Source organism: Physeter macrocephalus, chromosome 18 (assembly GCF_002837175.3).
Source record: "Physeter macrocephalus isolate SW-GA chromosome 18, ASM283717v5, whole genome shotgun sequence".
NCBI lineage: Eukaryota > Metazoa > Chordata > Mammalia > Artiodactyla > Physeteridae > Physeter > Physeter macrocephalus.
Genome location: NC_041231.1, coordinates 41,725,978 through 41,747,323, shown reverse-complemented (window position 1 = coordinate 41,747,323; position 21,346 = coordinate 41,725,978). Strand labels below are relative to the sequence as shown.

Genomic DNA, 21,346 nt, shown 5'->3' with positions numbered 1-21,346 from the left:
CCACTGCCTTCTTGGGACAGAAACGAACCAGTTTTCTCTGCCAGACTGTTTATAGATGAGGAGTCCAGGAGGCTGGCCAGAAGGACAGAGAGCCACACAAACAATGGTGGTTCCAACCACTCTACCCACAGCTGTACTCCTTCTGGACTGCTGGTCCTCACATTCACTGCAGTTCCCATCTAGGAGCCCAGCAGCTTTCTGAGGGTCTTATGGCAGAATGAGGGAGGCACGAAGGACAATGCAGAAAGCCTAGCAAGTGCAACGAGGGAAGCCCAGGCCAACACACTTGCAGCAAAGGGCAGTCAGTAGGCTGGCTCCATTACCTGTCCGTTCTCCAGGATGGCTGCTGGATACATGGCACTGCTTGGGCGATCCCGGTGTGTGGGCAGCAGCAACATCATTTCCCGGGCATGGCGGTACTTATCTGGCAGAGAGGGAGAGCCTGTAACCAAGTGAGAACAATCACGCACAGATGACAAGCCACAGATGGAGGGCCCAGAGGGCAGGCATCCTTGGGGCCAAGGAACCAGGGTGGGTGTCCCCTTGCAGTTGGTTGGGGTGAGGATGAACTCAGCAAGCACAGGAGGAATGAAGCAGAGCCTGGTGGTTAGATGGCGGTGGGGGCTGCACCTGGCATCCCAGCCAAGGCACACATACTACAGCCTGGGGCAATGCAGACTCGCCGACAGCACCCTCACCATGCTCAGAGGCATATCATGAGGAGAGCTGGGGACTGGAGCTGGGGCCCTAGGGGCCCTCTGCATCCAGCACTCTTGGGAGATGGGTGTGGCCTGGATGCTGAGCTCTCTCAGGGGGCCCAGGCATGGGCCCAGGCCAGCTTGCAATGGAGCCATCACACAGAAACAGACAAACTCAGATAACACAGCAGCACAGTTCTTACTTGACACACTGTTTCTACACACTTACCTTCTCCAGACACCACTGGCCCTGTTCCCAGCTGGCTCCCTACCACCTTTTCCCAGATTCCAAGCCTCCAGTGCCTGGCCTCTGCCTTCCTGGCCATCCTACTGCAGACCCAGCCAGACTGGCTGGGGGCCCAGGGCCCTGCACACAGGGGGCTCTCCAGGGTTTCTAAGATTTGCCCTTCAGTAAACTCGGGAGTCACGGAGCTAGTCTGGGACTTGTGGGTCTTTAACCCAGGCTCTTGAGTTGCCTTGGTTCATGCCCTTCTCTTGTGAGACCTCCTCTGACCCGAGGGGCTGTTATGGAGACCAGATGTGGTGTGGCTTAGTCCCCATTGATGCAGGCCACAGCTATGGGCCCAGGAACCTGTCAACCAATGGTCCTCAAGGGGACCTTCCACAGAAGTAGTGAGAATAAACTTGCAGGCTTCCCTTGGGAAGATATAATTTAGAAGGCCCTCCAAACGTGTATCACTCATTGTGCCAAACACCAGCATGTCCATGTCAAACTAGTGGGGTCTTCTGGACCCTTCGTGGAGGGTCACCTGGACCCCAGTGCCCCCTACTTGCCCACTGGCAGCTCGGCAGCCTCTGCCTGGTTCAAGTGGTTGAAACCCCTCTCTGTGGTGTTTTCTTAGTGAGGCTCCATCTGAGAGGTGAACCTGCAGCTCAGGAGGCTGTGTGTCCCTGAAAACCAGGGTCTCTGGACCTTCCTGTGAGTCTGCCATCCAGGCACTGTCAGGGTACAACTAGTAAAGGTCTTCTGCAGCCAGGCGTTCTTGAGAAATGCCTCTTGTACTCATTTTAGTCCAAGAAGATGAGGCTTAAATATGTTGAAGAAGTCAGTATATTAAAAACAAGTAAGGCAATTATTATTTAAGTAAACTTCTTCCACAGCTGGTCTGAGCGATACTGTATACAGAACCTCAGGGCTAGCTCTAAGACCTAGTTTTAAAAATATCCTTCATTGTTAAGGGAATGAGTGAAGTATGCTTTTTGAAAAACTAGGCCTGAATTGCTACTATTTGGTGATTTTTTTTACTTACATCAATATTTTCTTTTAGAACTTATGCTCTGAGGCAACCTCAAAAAGACGGCTGTGTAAAGAAGAAAAAAGGAAAAGGGTTCCTAATCCCACTGGTTTCTGTAGTGCCTTTTCAGCAAGAAACTCTGAATGCTCCCTGGGTCCTGCTGGCCACATCTCTGGACAGGGGTACCCCCAACTTGCCGTGCACAGAGACACAGCCCCTTTATACCAACTCAGTTACATCAAACTCATATTTAATACCCATCCCGCACCAGGCATGTGGTTGGAACATGGTGTACCGCCTTGCTCAGCTTGGCCATGGTCCCTCACCTCACGGAGCTCACAGTCTGGCTCACCAGGCCAACCCCAGATCTGTGCACTCAATATCCTGATGCATGTTGCAGGGCTAGGATGGAGGGACAGCAGCCTGCAGGCCCCAGGGGCTATGTTGAGGATTTGTATCAATGTTTTTTTTTTTGTTTTTTTTTTGGTATGCGGGCCTCTCACTGCTGTGGCCTCTCCCGTTGCGGAGCAGAGGCTCCGGACGCGCAGGCTGAGTGGCCATGGCTCACGGGCCCAGCCGCTCCGTGGAATGTGGGATCTTTCCAGACCGGGGCATGAACCCGTGTCCCCTGCATCGGCAGGCGGACTCTCAACCACTGCGCCACCAGGGAAGCCCTGTATCAATGTTATGGAGGCCTCTCTGGTGCGAAAACAAGAGTGCGCTGTGCTACCACTAGATTTTCTAACTCTATCATCTTCCTTCCTTCCCACTGTTGTCTTCCCTGGGCAGCCAATACCATGGTAGGAGAGAGCGATGGCTACTTTTCATGAAAACATTTAAACACCACAAGGGCTTTTGTGTCACAGGACTTTTGAACTACTTCAGTTGTAGTTTGGTAAACCCCAGGGGGGCTAAGTCCCAGCATGACTGAGTTATTCAAGGAGGATCAATCAAAATCTCCATGTTTCCTAGCCCCACTCAGCCTTTTGACCACCAGGAGGCGCTGCCGACATACAAGAGTTTAGACTATGCCTCGCAGGCCATTCAACTTGAAGGTTTCCAAAGCAACAAGAACCACAGCAGAGTGTCAGTGGGCACGGCAAGGAAGGCTATTGGTGACATGACCACTCCTCGGACTGGGGAAAGTGACTCCAATGCAAAGGACTCTCCAGAACACTCTCCATGAAAGCCTTCCCCTCATCCGTAACATCAGACATAAACCCCAGAGTGGGCCGTTCTGTTTCTTCCATCACCCCAGTGCATCTACTACTTCACCTCCCACATTTATCTAAAAATATCAGTCTTCCTCTATGTCACCAGGTCACAGTCTGTATCTTCTCTCACATGTGGGCCTGACACATGTTGGGCCCATGGTTTTCTCCAGATGGGCCTACACATGGATTGCACGGATGTTGTAGCCTAGAAGTGACTTCCTGCTCTTTCTTAATACCCTCTGCTCTTATCACGATTCCCCGCTTTGGGCCCAGTTCTGTTTAACCATTTTGTTCACTTTTATACTTCATATCTACTCCAGAAAGGGAGGGAGCTCCTATCAGCCTTTCACTATATGATATTCTAGAGTTTGACCATCATGATAGCTTACCTCCAGAGATGGCGACCATCATGCCTTCCCTCCCAAAACACACATGCCACTCCTCACATCATGAGGTGCAGTCTTATTCCACGCCCTGGTATTTGGGTTGGCCTTAGTGACTTGATTAACCAACAGAATGTGGCAAAAGGGATGTTCTGGGACTTCCAAGGCTGGGTAATAAGAAGTCTTGCAGCTTTTGCCTGGGTGTCTTGGAATGCTTGCTCTGGGGAAAATCGGTTGCATGCTGTGAGAAGCTCAAGCTACAGAGAGAGGTCATACGTAGGGACTCAGGTTGACAGCCCCAGCTGAGCTCCCGGCTGACAGGTACTATCACCTGCCAGCCACGTGAGCGAGCCATCTTGGATGTCCAGCCTAGTTGAGTCTTGAGATGATTCCAGCCCCCGGTGACATCTGACTGCAAGCTCATGAGAGACTGCAACTGAGAATTGCTCAGTGAGCCCTGTTAACCCGCAGAATCACACAAGATGATAATAAATTGTGGTTTTAAGCCACTAAGTTTTGGTGGGTGGTTTATTATGCAGCAATTGATAACCAAGCCATTTGAAATAAAAAGGGATCACTTCCAAACAGGGAGAACATAACTTCTCTCTATTCAACTCTGATGGTGTAAGAGCAACGCAGACTTCTCACTGAGCACTCGTAAAAGCTTGATGAGGGAATAGATTAGTATATGGTTAGCTGGAAGGACAAACGTGGTACCAGAAAGCCTGTGAGGTCCCTGATGGCGTCTTTGTCCTCTTCAGGGCACCGAGTACCAGGCACTGCCTAGAGGAAGTGTCTGAGCAATGTCAGAGTGGAAGTGAGTTAAAATGTCCATGCTTTACTGCCTCTGTTTTTATCAATAATCATGGTTCAGAGATCTGACTTCAGCAAGAATACCCAGCTAAAGACTTAGATATGGCTGAGTATATCTTAGAGAGTGTTCAGGTTAGGAAAAAACCCACACAACAGATTAGATTACAAAATCTGTTTCTGTAGCTCTATTCAGGAGCATTACCTTAAGACACTGCAAATGCTAACCTCCACTACAGAAGTCATGGCTGACTTCTCAGGGTTTTCTTCCTTTTTATTCCCCAAACCATCTTTTGATGTACCTTCTTTATAACACAAATCACTGTTGCTTCTCTGTTTGCAGCCCTCACATACTGACAAATCTTCAACATGCACCCATTTGTTGGATCATTTTTCTTCTTTAACACTAGAAATACCTGCTTCCAAATGCTGGCTCCCCTTTTTTGAGTGCCTTGGTCCATGTTAGGGAGGCAATCATGGAAGTGGAATGGGCACCAGACTGAGGGCTGGCAAGTGTAAAGACTCAAACTGCAAAATCAACTTGGCCACAAACTGGTTGGATGGCCTTAAGCCCCTCTCACTGGACCTGTTTCCTCCACAGGGAATGAGGGGTTGGGCTGGATGCTTCAGGTGAAAGTCTGTAACTGTGCCTGTTGCAGCCTTACCCCCCTTCTGCTGTCTGCTGAGGCTTTTCCCAGTTGGCCACTGTATCTCTCTCTTCATCATTGCTACTGTGGGCCTTTCAGGTTTGTGTGCTATGAAAGAAAGGTTTGTTTTTTTTTTTCCCCCTCAATGACCCTCTATGTCATACATTTGTGCTATTTCTGTTTATCTTCATAATAATGAGAAGAACAAAGAGACTCCACCCCTCTGAAGCCTGGAAGCAACAGCCAGTGACTAGCTGGTAAGCTCACCACTCTCTTCTGCTACTATTCTGCACAGCCAACCCTGGGAAGTGCTAGATTTTAGTCACCATAGCTAATTTCCATTCCATTGTGAATGTTTCTATCTAAAAGGACAGAGAATCAAATTTTACTGCAGGAACTAGAATCAGAATGTGAAAAAGATGCTGGCTCAGAACAATATTTATTCAACTGAACAAGAAATCAAGCAATAATTGGCAAAGTTAATAGCTTTTTACAGAGCCATCTCTCCTGATTAAGACTTTCCCAACTGAACAAAGATTTTTTTTGGCTGTTGTTACCGTTTATAATAATATTTTCCAGGGTTAATTTTAGTCTTCAAATTTAATTTTCATACTTTTTCATCATGTTTGATTACTCAAGACAAAACTCACTTTTGCCTTAACTTTGAGCTTTATTCTTGCAAACACTTCAATGGAAAAGAACTGAGCTTTCCCCTAGGCTGTGTGTCCTCTTACTGAGGTGGAGATGTGATGGCTAGCTACCTCGGTGGCACCACAGCTGCAACCACTGCTCCGAGCAGGGTCTGAAGCCAGCCAGAGAAAAAGATTTGGAGGTAGGACCCCTCGAGTCCTTGGTGCTAAAAGCACAGGTGAGCATTCTCTAAGTCACAGGGCCGCTTTCAAAGACATAGCCACAGATGAGAGGAGGACAAATGGGGCCCATGAGGCTCTCTCCTCTCCCTTCTGCAAGCAGCGCCCTGCCATCCTTACCTCGGGCACTGGACGGGGCAGAGGTAATCATCTGGGATGGTGCTGAGTGAGTGGAACTCAGGCTGGAGGAAGAAGGGCTTGCCTGGGACGAGGACAGAACAGAGACGTTGGTGACTGAGCCCTGGTACCTGGGGTTGGGATACGCGAGCTGCAAAGGGAGAAAAATTAGCAGGATAGAGGTCTGAATGGCCAGGATTGTAGACTGGCCCAGAGTTGGCTTCTTCATGCCATGAGGTGCCCAGACCCAGTGTCTGATACTGTACCCTTGCCCTGATGGAGGCCAGGCTGATGGCCAGCACTAAGGGTCACCTATAACCCCAAAGGAGCAGGGCTGTTGGGTAGACTCTAGTGATGGTGCCCATGGAGGAAGCAGGACTTAGCCATCAAAAATGCCAGGCAGGAAGGCAGTCTGTAAGAGGAGCTTTCCCATGGGATCTCTAAGAGCAGCCAGGACTGAAGCTAGATTTCCTTCTTGGGAAAGAGGGCCTGGGAAGTGCAACATGGGATGGTGTGGAGGGAAAGCAATTTAGCTAGCTCTGGGTGTTCTGAATTCAGGAACAAGAGAACTAGGCAGGGATGCCAGTCCTCAGGCCAGCAGAGAGGTGAATCCTCCAGGTATGGTGCCCTGGCCCATTCTCCTTGGACAGTTCTTGTACCTGCATGTGATGGTACAGGTCCTCAGGAGCCTCGCCCATGGAGCTGTCACCCAACATCACCACATTTCCAGCTTCGCTAGATGTGTGTGAGGAGAGAGAGGATGATGAATGGCGGCCGGTCCCCATCAAGTTCATGGGGCTGTGAACAAGAGTGGGAGACAGGGAGGAGTCAGGTCTGGAGCTGAGACACTTTGCTAGGTAGTAGGGGGAGAGTCATGGGTGTGTATAAAACAGTCATCCCCAAGCCTTAGCCATCACTGGTTTGGATGGTTCCATAGCTAATGCTCATACCCATTTGAGGCCTGGAGCAGTCCTGAACCCCACCAGGGGCCCCTAGTCTGGGAGGGCCAACGGTAGCTTGGCATAGCCCCGACCTAGAGTTAAACGGTTGATGGCCACTCAGTCTGATGACATCAGCAGTGTCACAGGAGGAATGAGAGATATGCTGAATCAGGTCAAGGATCCCAGGTCCTCCTTGCTATGGGGTGTTTATCAGAGCCAGTGCCCACACCCGGATGGGATCTGCTCCTAGGTCAGGGTGTCTTCCTGGTTTGGGGAAGCTATCAAAATAGCTGGCTGTGAACCATCTGTTGGCCTCCTTCCATCTCTGTGGCCACAGGCTTGCCAACAGTTCTCTTCTATCAGTTCTAGGCAGCCCCCCATTCATTCATTCCTTCTCATTTGCTGAGTACCCCTCTGTGCTGACTTGCTGCTCACATTGGAAAACAAACCCAAGTGAGGGCTCCTCTCCAGGGTCATCCCCTGGGCTGGGCTTCCTGCCCTGGAGACTTGAAGTCTCCCCAGCGGAGCCCCGGCGACCAGGACTCCTGAGTGCAGAGCAGGGACACGTTGATGTTCACATCACCATGCTGTCCTCTTCCTTAAAACCAACTGGCGATCCTCATTCCCCCTGGGATCAAGTCCAAAGGCCTGAATGAACCGAGCCCATCCAGAGCTGGTCCTGGCCCTCTTCCATGCCCTGGAATCTTGCACTCCAGCCACTCGGCTCTACCTGTAGTGCTGACCAGACTGGCTTGCTCATATCTTGAGGTGTCTGCACATGTTAGTGACTTTGCCTGGATCTTGCTCCATCACCTTCCTAACACCAACTCTTTTCTGCCCAGCAAACTTCTACTTACCCTTCAAGACTTACCCCAAATGCCCCCTCCTCCGTGTTCCCACAATACCATGTGTACTACTCTGTCACCCAGGATGACTGGATGCAGAGTGTAGATCCTGTAGCAGGGGCTGTGTGTTTGCTGTGCACATGGGTAAGAGGGCATGTGCGTACACACAAGTACTATTTTGGACTTCCTTGCTCTGATCTTTGACATTCAGACTTACCTTTCTGGAATGGACCCTCCTCAGCCCTAAAGCCATACCTGTGCCGGTGGGTCATCTTGATGTTCTCTGGGCTCATGGGGCTATGGGATGCTAGGACATTTCCCCGTGGGGTGCTGGTGCCTGAACATGCAGGACTTAGCTTGTCCAAACCCGGAAACTCCTGTTGAGAAATGAATGCCCCTTCATAATAAATAATTAAGAATAAATAAGTAATTAAGAGGTGAGAGGGAAGAGCAGGCTGGTGGCAGGAATGTAAAAGAAAAAGAAATCATATACTGTTGGCTGAACCTCAACTACTGGCTTCTTTTGGGCAGTAACCCCTTCATGACTAAAGCACCCTCCTAACCACACTGCAGCCTGGGGCAGAGGCTGTGAGGCCTAGGTCAACCCACTAAGAGCACATCTGGAGTAGGCTGAGGTTGGTCTGAGTTCACAAGAGTGTGTTAACAGGCATTTCTCACTATAGAAAAAGTAGAACAAGAGCTGGGAAACAGGAGAGGAAGAGCTGATTATCATCTGTCAGACAGTGGACACCTCTAACATAAGAACTGGAGTTGGGTTTTATTGGATTGCTAAATGGCCCAGCTCTCAGTGACCTGGGTTAAGTTGTCTGTGACACAGTCTATGGGGAGACAGGACACAAAATCCTGATGCAAGTAATTGGAAAACAGTACAGTTCTATTTCTGCATAATTAAGTATGTAGACATCTTGGCAGAAACTTTTGATCCCAAATCCTCCTGGGTGACAGCACATTGGTTTGTGTCCCTATTTGTGACTCTGAGGAAACAAAGCACAACTGTCCAGGTTTCCTGAAGTCCTTCACAATCTGTGGGCCTTAGGTGCACTGGGGATGTTTCTGAGCTTGCCCTGAAGAAGCAGGAGGTTTTCCACTCCCTTCTTCCAAAGCATGCAGAAGGCTGAAATGTGCTTCTGCAGCTGGAGAGGACACCTCCATGTGTGCCCTGGAGACCCTGAGGTATGTGGGCGAGCATTTTGTGGCTTTTCCTGCAGTGACCTGACAGCCTGCATGCTAGAGAGCTCTCCCAGTGGCCAGGCTCTAGCTTGCCTGGGTCACCTGCTGTGATGGGGAAGTTCACACACAGAGAGACCAGCAGTTTGTGCTCAAGACCACCTGAAGCCTACTCTCAGCCAGACAGCATTCCCTGTAAGACCCCTGGAGGGAAACTAGCCCTGGAATACAGGCCCTGCTTCTGCTTGTGTGCATCAGTCCTTGGGTCAAACACTGCCGTGGAGACCTAGGAGGCAGGTCAGAGTCAGGGAGATCTTCTGGGGCCTGGGCCCAGCCCCAGAACCTGCCTGACCCTTCTAAGAGAGGCCAGTACAAATGTACTGCCCACCCTAGGCTTTCTCAGGTGTGAGCCTGGGTCATCAGACATGATGGAGGAAGAGGGAGGGAAGGGAGGCAGGGGGTTAAAGAGGAAGGGGAAAGAGAGGGGAAAGAGGGAGAGGGAGGAGAGAAGGCTGGCTCAGGCTATGCCTTACCTCTGTATGTTCCCGGGACGAAAAATATCTCCAAAGAGATCCCTGCATGTGGGCCGTAAACTTTTCCTCCTCATATGAAAACCTCTCTTCACCAGCACAGTGCATTGAAAAAAACATTCTCTGTCCTTGAATATGACTCCTCCTTAGGGAGGAAGTGAATAAGAGGATCCTGGGTGTCCTTCTCCTGGCTAGAGCACCCACCTCTGCCTCCTGCTATCCTGTGGTGGGAACAGCTTTTCCTTCACGTTCGCCTCTCCAGCCCCTCTTCCCACCCCCACTTCCTTTGGCTTGCTGCACAGGTATGGAGGAAGTGACACCTGGTTATACTGCAGCAGGGACAGGACAGGGATCAGCTTACATGGTAGAGACTGGCCCGCATCATCTGGAACTGATCAATCAGCTTCTTATGCAGAGGGCGCATTTCTGGGTGCACGAACTTCTCATGAACTGCCAGCCCGACTCCAAGAACATGAACCTATTAGGGTGATAGACAATACTACTCCGTTAGCCAGGGAGCAGACCTTGGGTGCTGCAGCTATCCAGTTATCGTGTGGTGCCTAGCCTTTCCCTCCTAGACACTGGCCTCCAACCCCGGCAAGACATACCTGCTCTTGCATGAGTTCCTTGAGCTGAGTGATCTTCTCAGCATCTCCTGGGTGCTTGGTGATGTAATCTTTATCAAAGAAGGCCTGTGAAAGAAAAGGCCAAGTCAGGAAGACTCTTCCAAGGGCTACTACTAAGAGTCTGAAGGTGCCACCTGAAAGGTAGCCGGGCTGCCTCCTAACAGGTACACACACCAATGTACCTCTAGCTTGGCCTGCTTGAACCTCCAGCAATCACAGATGTGTTTTTTTGTGTCTTAAGAAGGACCGAAGGTGATCAAGTAATCTAAGCCTGAATGCTGGTCTCAGCCCCTCATGGAGCCTTGCTGGCTTGGGTAGGGCAGGCAGGGCTGGTGGCCAGGGTGAGGGGGCTAGTCTCTTAGCCAGCCCATAACTCACTTCTTGTGAAGGGCTGGGCTCTCAGGCTCCTCTTGGAGGCCACTTAACATCCTTCCATAATCAGATGGATTACCCATCTGTCAGAGTTCAGAGAATAAAAAGGAAGAAAAGGCCCCATCAGAGAGCTGTGCCATGGAAATAGGGAGTGGCAGGGAGCTTAAAGCCTCATCCCAGGACCATCCTTGGTCAGCTGAGGCACAGCCAGGAGACGGCTTGTTGGGAAGGCTTCCCTCAGAGGCTGGAATCTCAAGAAGAGGCGCCTGAGAACTGCTTTCCCAGCCAGGGTTTGGTCTGGGACCCCAGCTCACCTCTTGGTAGCGTGCAATGCCTCCGTTGACAGCGGCGTCAATGACGCCATTCAGGCACATGCTGAGCAGGTTGATGTTGCCATGCACCTGCTTGTGCTGATACTGGCTGATCAGGGCCCGCAGCTCCTGGTTCTTATTCTCAACCACTTGGATGGCATTCTCCAGGGGGCTGACCTCCACCTGGGGGCACACAGCAATGGTGTCATCCCAGGCACAATGTCAACCCCTCCCTCATCACAGTCCTGACAGCAGGGATCTATGACTTGTGATTCTGACTCCCCGCCCTTGTTCCTGTGGAGTTGGGACTCCCTGAGCCCTTTCTAATTTCCTCTTCTAATCTGTAGGCACTTAGAAGTACAGTAAATAGAGAAGAGCACCAGTTCTGAAGTCAGAGGTCTCTGGCTTCCTGAGCTTCAGAGAATAGTTTCTGCATTCATAAATTGTGAGAAAAAAAATACCTGGTGCCTAAGGGTGTTGTGAATATTAAATGAGAGAACGAAGGTGCACAAAGCCTCCAGCACAGGATTGCCTGTGGCAGCCTAGGCCAGGTAGGTGGCCTAAGCACTCTTTCTCTCTCTTCTGTCCTTAGAGAAAGGCCCCCAAAGCAAGAACTGAGGAAGCAGCTGTGAAAATCAGCCCCATCTGAAATATGTCTCACCAGCTCCCTCCTCTCCACTTCGAACCACCGAGAGATGCCAGGCAAGCTGTGGGTCAGGGTCAGCGTGGTACGCTCGATCCACAGGCTCTGCAGGGAAGGCACAGGTAGGTTTAGGCCATTAAGTGATTTTTACCACGCCCTGCCTGCCCGAAGGGTGAGAGACTGATGAGCTCCTGAGAAAGTGGGGCTTGCCCCGGCCTCGCTATAAGCACTGCCCCCACTTCCCTAGATTTGTTCACCTTGAATTCATTCTCCTTGTCCTTGGGGCCTTTGTGAAAAGGCCTGTCGTACCGGAACTTCCTCACATTGTTGACGCGGTAGAAGCTCTTGACGCGGTCTGGGACCCTGTCCATCTGCAGGACGTCCACATAATCTGGAATGGGCGTCACTGCATAGATCTGCAAGTCTGGGCAGGAAGTGAAGGAGAAACCCAGAAAGACTGAAAGAGAGACGGACCTGAGTGGCTGACCCCTGTCATCCCCCCAAAGGAGAGGAGAACACCACAGCCCCTGTTCCCTACTGGCAGGAGCAGCATTTCAAGGGGCAGATCAGACCCAAACACAGACCGAATCTCCCTATCTGCCCCTCTCCCTGCTCCAGCAGTCAGTCTCCTGAGCACTCAGCCAAGGTGAGATGTCAACAGCTAGGTGTTCTCCAGTGCCCCTTTAAGGAAGAAGGGAAAGGGGTCAGGAGAATGCGGTTGCCCACCCCACAGAAATGAAAAAGCTGCAAGGGCCTGGGCCTGCCCACTGTGGGTAAACTGTATTTACTGCAAAACAACATTTTAACAAAGTACTCTTTGGGATCTCTGTGGCGAGATAACATATGGGATTCTACCTGCCCTCGTCTCTCTGGAACAAGCTTGCCACAGTCATGGTGACTGTCATGAGGTCTTCAAGGAAGCTGTGTGTGGGGAATGAGGGGCAGGCCAGTGTTTGCATTCAGACTGCCAAGTGCCTCAGACCCCCTGTCTCCTCCCCCATCCCCAGAGCTGTGCCTCAGTCCTTCTGGCAAAGGCTCTGGGTAACAACAGATGCACGTGGGAGAAGAGCAGGACACAGAAGTGGAGTATCCCTGCGGCAAGAGTCCACAGTGATTGCTGCTGGCTGCCTAGGCAGACCCTTCATAGGGCAGGGTGGGGACTCAGGTGCTGGCAGCAGCCAACCAGAGGGATAAAGGTCCCCCTGAAGCTCAGCTGATGACCAGGCCCCCCTGGCTAAGGGCATGCCACGGCCCCTCTGTGAAGCACGAGTGCCCTGCTAAGTGTAGGTCAGTAATGAGGACACACTCTGCTTCAGGGCTTATAGGTAACCTGGCCTGTATGGCCAACGACATGGCAGAGGGGCAGCTGACTGGGTGGGCCTCACCTCCCAGGATCCCAGCCCTCCTTCCCCTACTAAGTGTCAAAAGATACACTGGGCATCACACTGCAGGATGGTGTCGTCAGGGTGGTTGGGGTGCTGCATGGCGACAGCCTGTGGGAACTCGCTGAGCATCCTCTGCTGGAAGGCCTCCAGCCTCTCGTAGTCGTGGCCACGGCACACGTATTCTTTGTTCTGCCACAAATGGGAGAGCACACTCAATGCCTCGCCTGCAGCCACCCATCCCCCGCCTCCTCATCCCACAGACGTGTCCTAGGAACCCCTGTGGCAGGCATGGACACAGCACTAAGTCTCTGCCTTAAGGGAAATGATGGTCAAGAAGGGTGAGGGACAGCAGAAGGGAGAACTGCACTGTGGTGTGACAGCCCAGGGTGGGAGGTATGGCAAAGGCTGCAGGAAGCTCAAGGAAGGGAGGGCTCCTCACACAGGAAGGGATGCAAGTGGGGAGGTGGGGTGAGATTTTGGAAACAGCCATGCCTGAAAAGAGTCCTTGGAAGGTCCACCTGGGTTAGCGCAGTAGAGAAGAGTGGGGGGCAATCTATGTGGGTACGGTTACAACCAGGGCCACAAGCCAAGACAGGAAAAGGCACAGCTAGAAAGAAGGTGCTTGTGGAGAACTGGTGGGAGGGTGACTGAACATGCCTGCAGGTGTGTGCCAAGGAGTATCACTATGGGTGCCACCAAATAATTTAGAAAAGGGGGTGATCAGGTGTGTGCTTTTGTAGGATCACTTTTGTCAGCTGGGAGAAACAGTCTAAACATTGCCCAGTGTCCAGTGGGCATTTATCAACCTGTCTGGCAGCAATTCCTTTGCAACTGTGTCAGCAGAACATCATTCCAGCTACACATTTCTTTCTTTTTTTACAAAAATAAATTTATTTAGTTTTGGCTGCGTTGGGTCTTCGTTGCTGTGCGTGGGCTTTCTCTAGTTGCGGCGAGTGGGGGCTACTCTTCGTTGCGGTGCACGGGCTTTTCATCGCAGTGGCTTCTCGTTGTGGAGCACGGGCTCTAGGCACGCAGGCTTCAGTAGCTGTGGCACGTGGGCTCAGTAGTCGTGGCTCGCGGGCTCTAGATCACAGACTCAGTGGCTGTGGCGCACGGGCTTAGCTGCTCCACAACATGTGGGATCTTCCCGGACCAGGGATCGAACCTGTGTCCCCCGCATTGGCAGGTGGATTCTTAACTACTGTGCCACCAGGGAAGTCCCCAATTACACATTTCTTAAAACCTCATGTTACGTCATATTTGGTACAGGTTAGGTCTCAGTTTTTCTCTTTGTGTACGGAAGGCATGACAAGGCACCATCACCCCTGCTGCTCTGCCTACCTCACAGCTGGTCAAGAGTGAGTGGCTGGAGGAGGCTCCTCTGAAGCCCTCTGGTGACATCTGTCTGCCTGCCTAGCTGCCTCACTAGATTCACTTTGACAAATGGTATCAGGCACTGGCAGCCCCTCTTGGCATGTCTTCAGAGGAAGGGGGCGAGAGAGGTCCCACAGGGCCAGCCCTACGCTTCCCAGTACAGGGATAATCACAGGCCAGGCTGTGGATGACCTCAGCCTTTTTGGAATAGGATTTTTGCCCACTTTTCACTTCTTCTCTTACTATGGGAGAACTCAGCTAAGGCTAGGCCACATGTCCAGATGGATCAGAATGGAAGGGCAACACTGGAAGGGAAGTCAAGGTCAGGAGGAGCAGGCTGGCCTCTCCAGTGGAACAGACAGAGGACCGAGACATTTCTAAGTCCCTTGCTTGATAAGGAGAACTGAAAAAGAAAGTAACTGTTTAGAACTGGCCTTTTCATATCCACTCACAAACGTACAATCCTCTCCAGTGTCTGTTTGTGAGTCAAATGAAGAGAAACAGAAATTCCCCCAAGGAGGGAGGGCTGGATGTTTTCCTGTCTCCATGCAGATTAGCAGATAATCACATTTGTGAAGCAAGATGGGCAGATGGTCCAGAGAACTCAAGCTGACAGAGCTAGAGTAATAGATGGCCTATGTGGGAAAGGTGAAACACTACTAGCCTAGTGTTCTGGGGAAGACCCAGCAGGAGGAAGGCACAGAGCATTGACCTTGAGGCTGGTTGCTGCTTTCAAGTCTGCTCAGGCGAGAGCCCCAGCATCCCTACATGAGACAGATCTGGCTGCCACTGCTTTCCATTTTGCCCTTGCCATTTACAGGGCAAACGGCTACCTCCACTGGACTTTTTCCATTTGCCACAGATGAACTGAGCAGCTGAGGGAAGGGAAGGCAGCATGTAGTCAGGCCAGGCAGATTTGTATGCATGAAACATAGCTCCTAGGGTGGAAATGAGGATGGACTGATGGATGATATTTCCTAACACCTCTTGTTATTTTTCCTCCATTACTGGCTCTCTTGAAACCACGTTTGAACATTTAGACTGTCACTTGAGAACACTGTATGAATGGCTCAGATGCAGGTTCTATGCCAGGTCCTACTTGTCAGAAAGCTCTGAGAGCCCTGAGACACTGATGTTCCCTGTGACATGAGCATGAGGGGTGGGAGCCAGGTGGAACCATGATGGAGACCTCCTGCTTGCCAAAGACAGAAATGGGGAACATCAGGGCCTGATTGTGTAATACTCAAAATAATGATGTTTTGGAGTAAAATCTGGTTGATGGCATACACATTGTGGGACTAAACAAGGAGAATAAAATGACAAGCATAATTTGCAAAGATAAAATGCAAAAGAAATAACTTACAGGGCTAGAATCATTAGCTTATCAAAAGGCTTTCTAGAGATGCTTTTGGTTTCTAATTCTTGTACTACTCCTTCTTTCTCTTCTTTTTTTTTTCCTTCTTTCTCTTCTGTTGACCTCTACCCCCACTGCTGTTGTATGATCTATGTTGATGGGGGCAACAAACATGCCACTTCTGATATGCCTGGACTGGATGGTCCCTAGAGAATGAAGGAGGTCCAGTCTCCTGAGGAGATCCTCTACTCATTCACATTCTGCTACTATAAACACTCCTGTGCCATAGACTTAGAGCCTTCTGGGGATCACGATCAGGCAGAGTGTGCTTGCTGTCCCTATCACTATTGCTAGTTCCTGTAGAAATCTTTTTTTTTTTAGCCTATAATGATGACTGCCCAAGAAATGTGCATGTTGACCTGCCTTACATCTGAAATGTAGTCAGCCTGGACTTTGTTGCTTAGCAGACTGGCTTTTTTTAAGGAGCCATTAAGCTCAGGTTGACCTTTGATGAGATAGCAAGCTTATTATTGCTCACTGGCTAAAGCAATTTCTCCAGTAAGAGAGGATCCCAAACACATCAAGGGAATCCTATGAATTTTCCCAGCTGCTTCCTGGACACTGAACCTTAGCATGATACTGGAACTGGGGACAATCAGAGCTACTCTTAAGTCTCAACTGCAGCCCTAGGGCTCTTTCATCAGCACAGCTTCATTTAGGTCATTTGAGAACAGCAAATCCATATGGGCTACAGCCTACAAGCCCAGGCTGACTTCTCCTGGAGCCTCTGGGTTGTGCTGATTAAAGACAAAAAAAAATCGCAACTGTTTAACTGGTGTCAGTATGTCTATGCTCAGTCATTCCTTCCACTCTCTTTACATGCTAGCTCAGCCTTTCCAGCAATGGTGGAGGAAAATGGCTGTAATCATCATGGGCCAGAGAACTGGCTGCCTAGGAAAGGCTTTCCACAGCCAAATCCAATGTTTGGCAGCTCCCACAAACCCCAGGAGCAAGGGGACTATCCTCTGAAATCTCTCAAATCAATAATTCTCCACCCTGGCTGGACTGCCTACTGTTGAGGTCAGGGCTGTATTGATGTCCTGTCTGGCTGAGAACAGTCACACTGGAGGATTCCAGGCACTGGAAACAGAAGTTGGAAGGTTTCTAAACATACCTATGGGACATTCTCACACCCTGGTCATTTCCTGCAGGAACGTGGTTGATTTGGTAAGAAAACCACCCTTATACATTCCAGGTAGCTACAAAACAGTACTGCAGAGAGAAACAGAGTCTAAAGTTGGTAGCCAGTCCAGTCAAATTAAGCCAAATGCTTTTTGTTGGCTGGTCAGTCCGTCAAAAAGAAGTATTCAGTAGAATAGGAAAAAGGTTAAAAAAAAAACAGGTTGTAAATAACTTACGTGTAAAGTATGATAGAAGTTCTCGTGACTACCTGAATGGACTCACCCGAAGGAAGAAAGGAAACTTCCTGCCATAGAAGCCGACCCGAAAGAACTCAGGCTCCAGGCGTTGCTGCTCCATGATGTTGTCATAGTAGCTGGCCTCCATTTTCTGTGAACGAGAAAGGCAGTTGGCTTGACTGCTAGTGCTGTTGGTTGGCTTGACTGCTAGCGGTGTCCAAAGCAAGTTCTCCCAGGCCTAAGTAGACACTGTCTTTTGGAAAGAGAACATGGTGACTCAGTCTAGATAAAAAGTGAGCCCCTAGCCCTGATCAACCTCTCCCTGGGGAACTGCCTGATGGAGAAGAAGTCTTTGCTCTCCATTGTCACCTGACGGTGAAGCAGCCCTGAGAGGCTGCTTGGAGTGTCCTTCCCAATGAGTGGCCTCAGCCCCACAGAGACGCAGGCTTCCTGTACTTTCAGGGGTACACATTTAACATGGACTTCCTTTTTTTGCTCAGGAATTCCTGGTTTTGACTGATACTCACTACACCAATTGAGTATAAGCTAGTGTTGCTTATAGGTGGCACCATTTTCCATCAGTCCATCTGCATTGCTCTTGTTCATTTATCATCTGACTCGATGCTAACAGAATGAGGAAGGCTTAGTTACCAGCATCACTGGTACTGGTCCCAATTCAGGAGATTTTAAACTTTACAAGTTGAACTAATATCTATGATGTCTGGTACTCCCAAGGTCGATGAGTTTTTTAGTCTTGGCTGGCCTGGCTTCAGGTTCAGAAAAACTCACTGAAGTCTGACTGGGAAGACAGCCCTAATGCACTCAATCAAGCCAGCCTGCCAGGGGGCAGCGGCCTTCAAAGACCAGTCAAAAAGCTATTGCTAGAGAACCACATCTATTATATAGGCCCAAGTCCTGATCAGGATCAGGGAACACAGAAGAGCTAGCCATGCTGACAAGGGTACAGGAGGAGGATGAACTGAGATTCCTGACTTCTCTTTGCCAATGACCTGTTACGATTTAATACCCAGCACCGGCAACTAGGAAAAATTTGGGAGACCTTCAAAGTCCATTTCACTTAATTTTGAGTATTTTTCATCAAAGAAGGGAAGAAGAACTTCCTTTACTTGGGTGCTTAGAATTGACCATAAGCCAAGGCAGTGAAAGATCTTATAATGTTTTCAGATGAAGCATACCTGAACAAAATCATTTCAGGAAAAGCTTCTTCATGAAGTCGAGCTGCCACCTCCTCCTTGAAACCCCCATCCTACCCTGTGTATGCTGCTTCTCCCTTCCTTGAGCACCAGTGGCCCTTGGGGTCTGGATCATACAATCATTTGTCATGTGTTTGTTTTGGTTCCCCAGCCATAATGCAAGCATCCTGAGAGCAGGAACCGTGGCTTTTGCTTCTCCTGTACTGTCCACAGCACTAAACCAAGGTCTGGGTCCACAGTAAACGCTCCCTTAGAAGTTGACGCCAGAAAAGTGCTAGCACCTCCACTCAGGGTTGGGGTGGGGGAAGGGGCAAAGCTCACCCGAATCCAGCTGAGGCTCTGATAATCGTAGAGGCTCTCATACTGACATGCCAGCTCCCTGCACAGTGGGATCCCAAACTCCCAACTCTGCGTCAGAAATAGGAAAAAGGCTTCAGCACCTCAGGCAGCCTCGGAATGGCCAAAGCCCACATCAAACGTATCAGAGGGCACAACCAAAGGCCTCCTGCAACTCATATGTCACAAAGAACATATGCTCAAAACCAATTTGTGGAGAACACATAGCACTGTGGTTTTCTGGCTTGAGGCATAGCTTTCAGGTTTCTACTCAAATGTTTCCACTTCCAAGAGGCCTTTCCCTAACTACCTTGTCAAGGACAGGCACTACCCCAACCATTCTCTCTTTCATTACTCTGAAGTTATCTTGTATAAAAAAAGTATTTACTTTTTCAAATTGAAGTACGGTTGATTTACAATATTGTGTTAGTTTCAGGTACACAAAAGTGATCCAGTTGTATAAATAAGAATACACACACACACACACACACACACGCATACATATATTCTTTTCAGATTCCAATATTACTATTGAATGTAGTTATTACAAGATATTACAAGATATTGAAAGTAGTTCCCTGTGCTATACAGTACGTCCTTGTTGTTTATCTATTTTATATAGAGTAGTGTGTATCTGTTAATCCCAAACTCCTAATTTATCCCTCCTCCACCCTTTCCCCTTTGGTAGCAATAAGTTTGTTTTCTATGTCTGTGAGTCTGTTTCTGTTTTGTAAATAAGTTCATTTGTATAATTTTTTTAGATTCCACATGTGATATATAATATCTGTCTTCTCTGTCTGACTTACTTCACTTAGCATGATAATCTCTAGGTCCATCCATGTTGCTGCAAATGGCAGTATTTCATTCTTTTTAATGACTAATATTACATTATATATATAATATATATACATACACACACCCTCCCCCCATCTTCTTTATCCATTCATATGTTGACGAACACAGGTTGCTTCTATGCCTTGGCTGTTGTCAATAGTGCTGGTATGAACATTAGGTGCATGTATCTTTTTGAATTAGAGTTTTTTTCTTTTCTGGATATATGCCCAGGAATGGGATTGCTGAATCATGTAACTAAAACTAACTCTATTTTTAGTTTTTTAAGGAACCTCCATACTGCTCTCCATAGTGGCTGCACCAATTTACATTGCCCCCAACAGTGTAGGAGGTTCCCTTTCTCCACACCCTGTCCAGCATTTATTATTTGTAGACTTTTTGATGCTGGCCATTCTGACCAGTGTGAGGTGACATCTCACTGTAGTTTTGATTTGCATTTCTTTAGTAATTAGTGACGCTGAGCATCTTTTCATGTGCCTGTTGGCCATCCTTATGTCTCTTTTGGAGAAATGTCTACTTTGGTTTTCTGCCCCCTTTTTTTTTTAAATGGTGCAACCACATTTTTTGTTTTGTTTTGTTTTAATGTTTTTTCTTTTCTTTAACATTTAATTAATTAATTAATTAATTAATTAATTTTGGCTGTGCCAGGTCTTATTTGCGGCACACGGGATCTTCAGTTGCAGCATGCATGCGGGATGTAGTTCCCCGACCAGGGATCGAACCTGGGCCCCCTGCATTAGGAGCGTGGAGTCCCTCTGCCCATTTTTCGATTGGGTTGTTTGTTTGTTTCTGATATTGAGCTATATGAGCTGTTTCTACATTTTGGAAATTAAGCCCTTGTCGGTTGCATCATTTGAAATACTTTTTCCCAGTCCGTAGGTTGTCTTTTCATTTTGTTTATGGTTTCCTTTGCTGTGCAAAAGCTTGTATGTTCGATTAGGTCCCGTTTATTTTTGCTTTTATTTCTTTTGCCTTGGGAGACTGATCTAAGAAAATATTGCTACAATTTGTATCAGAGATTGTTTTGCCTATATTCTCTCCTAGGAGCTTTAAGCTGTCATGTCTTAAATTTAAATCTTTAAGCCATTTTGAGTTTATTTTTGTGTATGGTGTGAGGGAGTTTTCTAACTTCATTGATTTACATGCGGCCGTCGAGCTTTCCCAGCACCAATTGCTGAAGAGACTGTCTTTTCTCCACTGTATATTCTTGCCTGAAGATTAATTGACCATAGGTGTGTGGGTTTATTTCTGGGCTAAAAAGTATTTACTTTTATGTTGTATTAGTCTCAATTAGATAGTAAGCTACATGAGGGCAGGGATCCTGTTTATATCCTTTATCCTCAGAGCCTAGAACAGTGCCAGCCATGAGCAGGTACTCAATAAAGATTTATTTAATGAGTTAATGAAGGAAACAATGACTTTTAAATTAAGATCATTTAAGCTTAGAAACAAGTATGGAAGCTAAGTAGGAAGTAGCTACCAAAGGGCTTGGTAGTAGGTCTGATAATTTCCTTTACAAAAATATTCAAATCTTAGAGCAGGCTTCAGATAATCCTTGCCTAATCACGTCTTAGGCTGTTTCTGTGGTGTGGCTCCTACTATGGTGACAGGCTCATCTAACAGTGGTCTTCACTAAGGGGCAATATTGTCCATTTCCTTCTCTCTCTTTTTTTTTTTTTTTTTTTTTTGCAGTACGCAGGCCTCTCACTGTTGTGGCCTCTCCCATTGCGGAGCACAGGCTCCGGACGCGCAGGCTCAGCGGCCATGGCTCACAGGCCCAGCCGCTCCGTGGCATGTGGGATCTTCCCGGACCGGGGCACAAACCCGTGTCCCCTGCATCGGCAGGCGGACTCAACCACTGCGCCACCAGGGAAGCCCCCTCTTCTTTTTAATACAGTGCTTTCTCTCTTAGCGAGACTGGGAATCAAAGGTTTACTTGACATTTTAGCCAGGCTCTTCTCCC

The 21,346-nt window shown here is 48.8% G+C and overlaps 1 protein-coding gene across 1 annotated transcript in view; it reads right to left on the bottom strand.

Moving 5' to 3' along the window:
- The window catches only part of DOCK3 (dedicator of cytokinesis 3), a 463,183-nt gene that overhangs the window by 8,465 nt on the left and 433,372 nt on the right, over positions 1-21,346 (bottom strand). Inside the window, exons 38-49 of the mRNA XM_028479808.2 lie at positions 18,517-18,603; positions 17,028-17,132; positions 12,883-13,024; positions 11,708-11,874; positions 11,469-11,555; positions 10,811-10,990; positions 10,107-10,190; positions 9,860-9,976; positions 8,036-8,157; positions 6,654-6,792; positions 5,998-6,145; positions 324-442 (exon numbers count right to left, since the gene is read on the bottom strand). Coding sequence (XP_028335609.1) covers positions 324-442; positions 5,998-6,145; positions 6,654-6,792; positions 8,036-8,157; positions 9,860-9,976; positions 10,107-10,190; positions 10,811-10,990; positions 11,469-11,555; positions 11,708-11,874; positions 12,883-13,024; positions 17,028-17,132; positions 18,517-18,603 — 1,497 coding nt within the window. The remainder of the gene's footprint in view (positions 1-323; positions 443-5,997; positions 6,146-6,653; positions 6,793-8,035; positions 8,158-9,859; positions 9,977-10,106; positions 10,191-10,810; positions 10,991-11,468; positions 11,556-11,707; positions 11,875-12,882; positions 13,025-17,027; positions 17,133-18,516; positions 18,604-21,346) is intronic.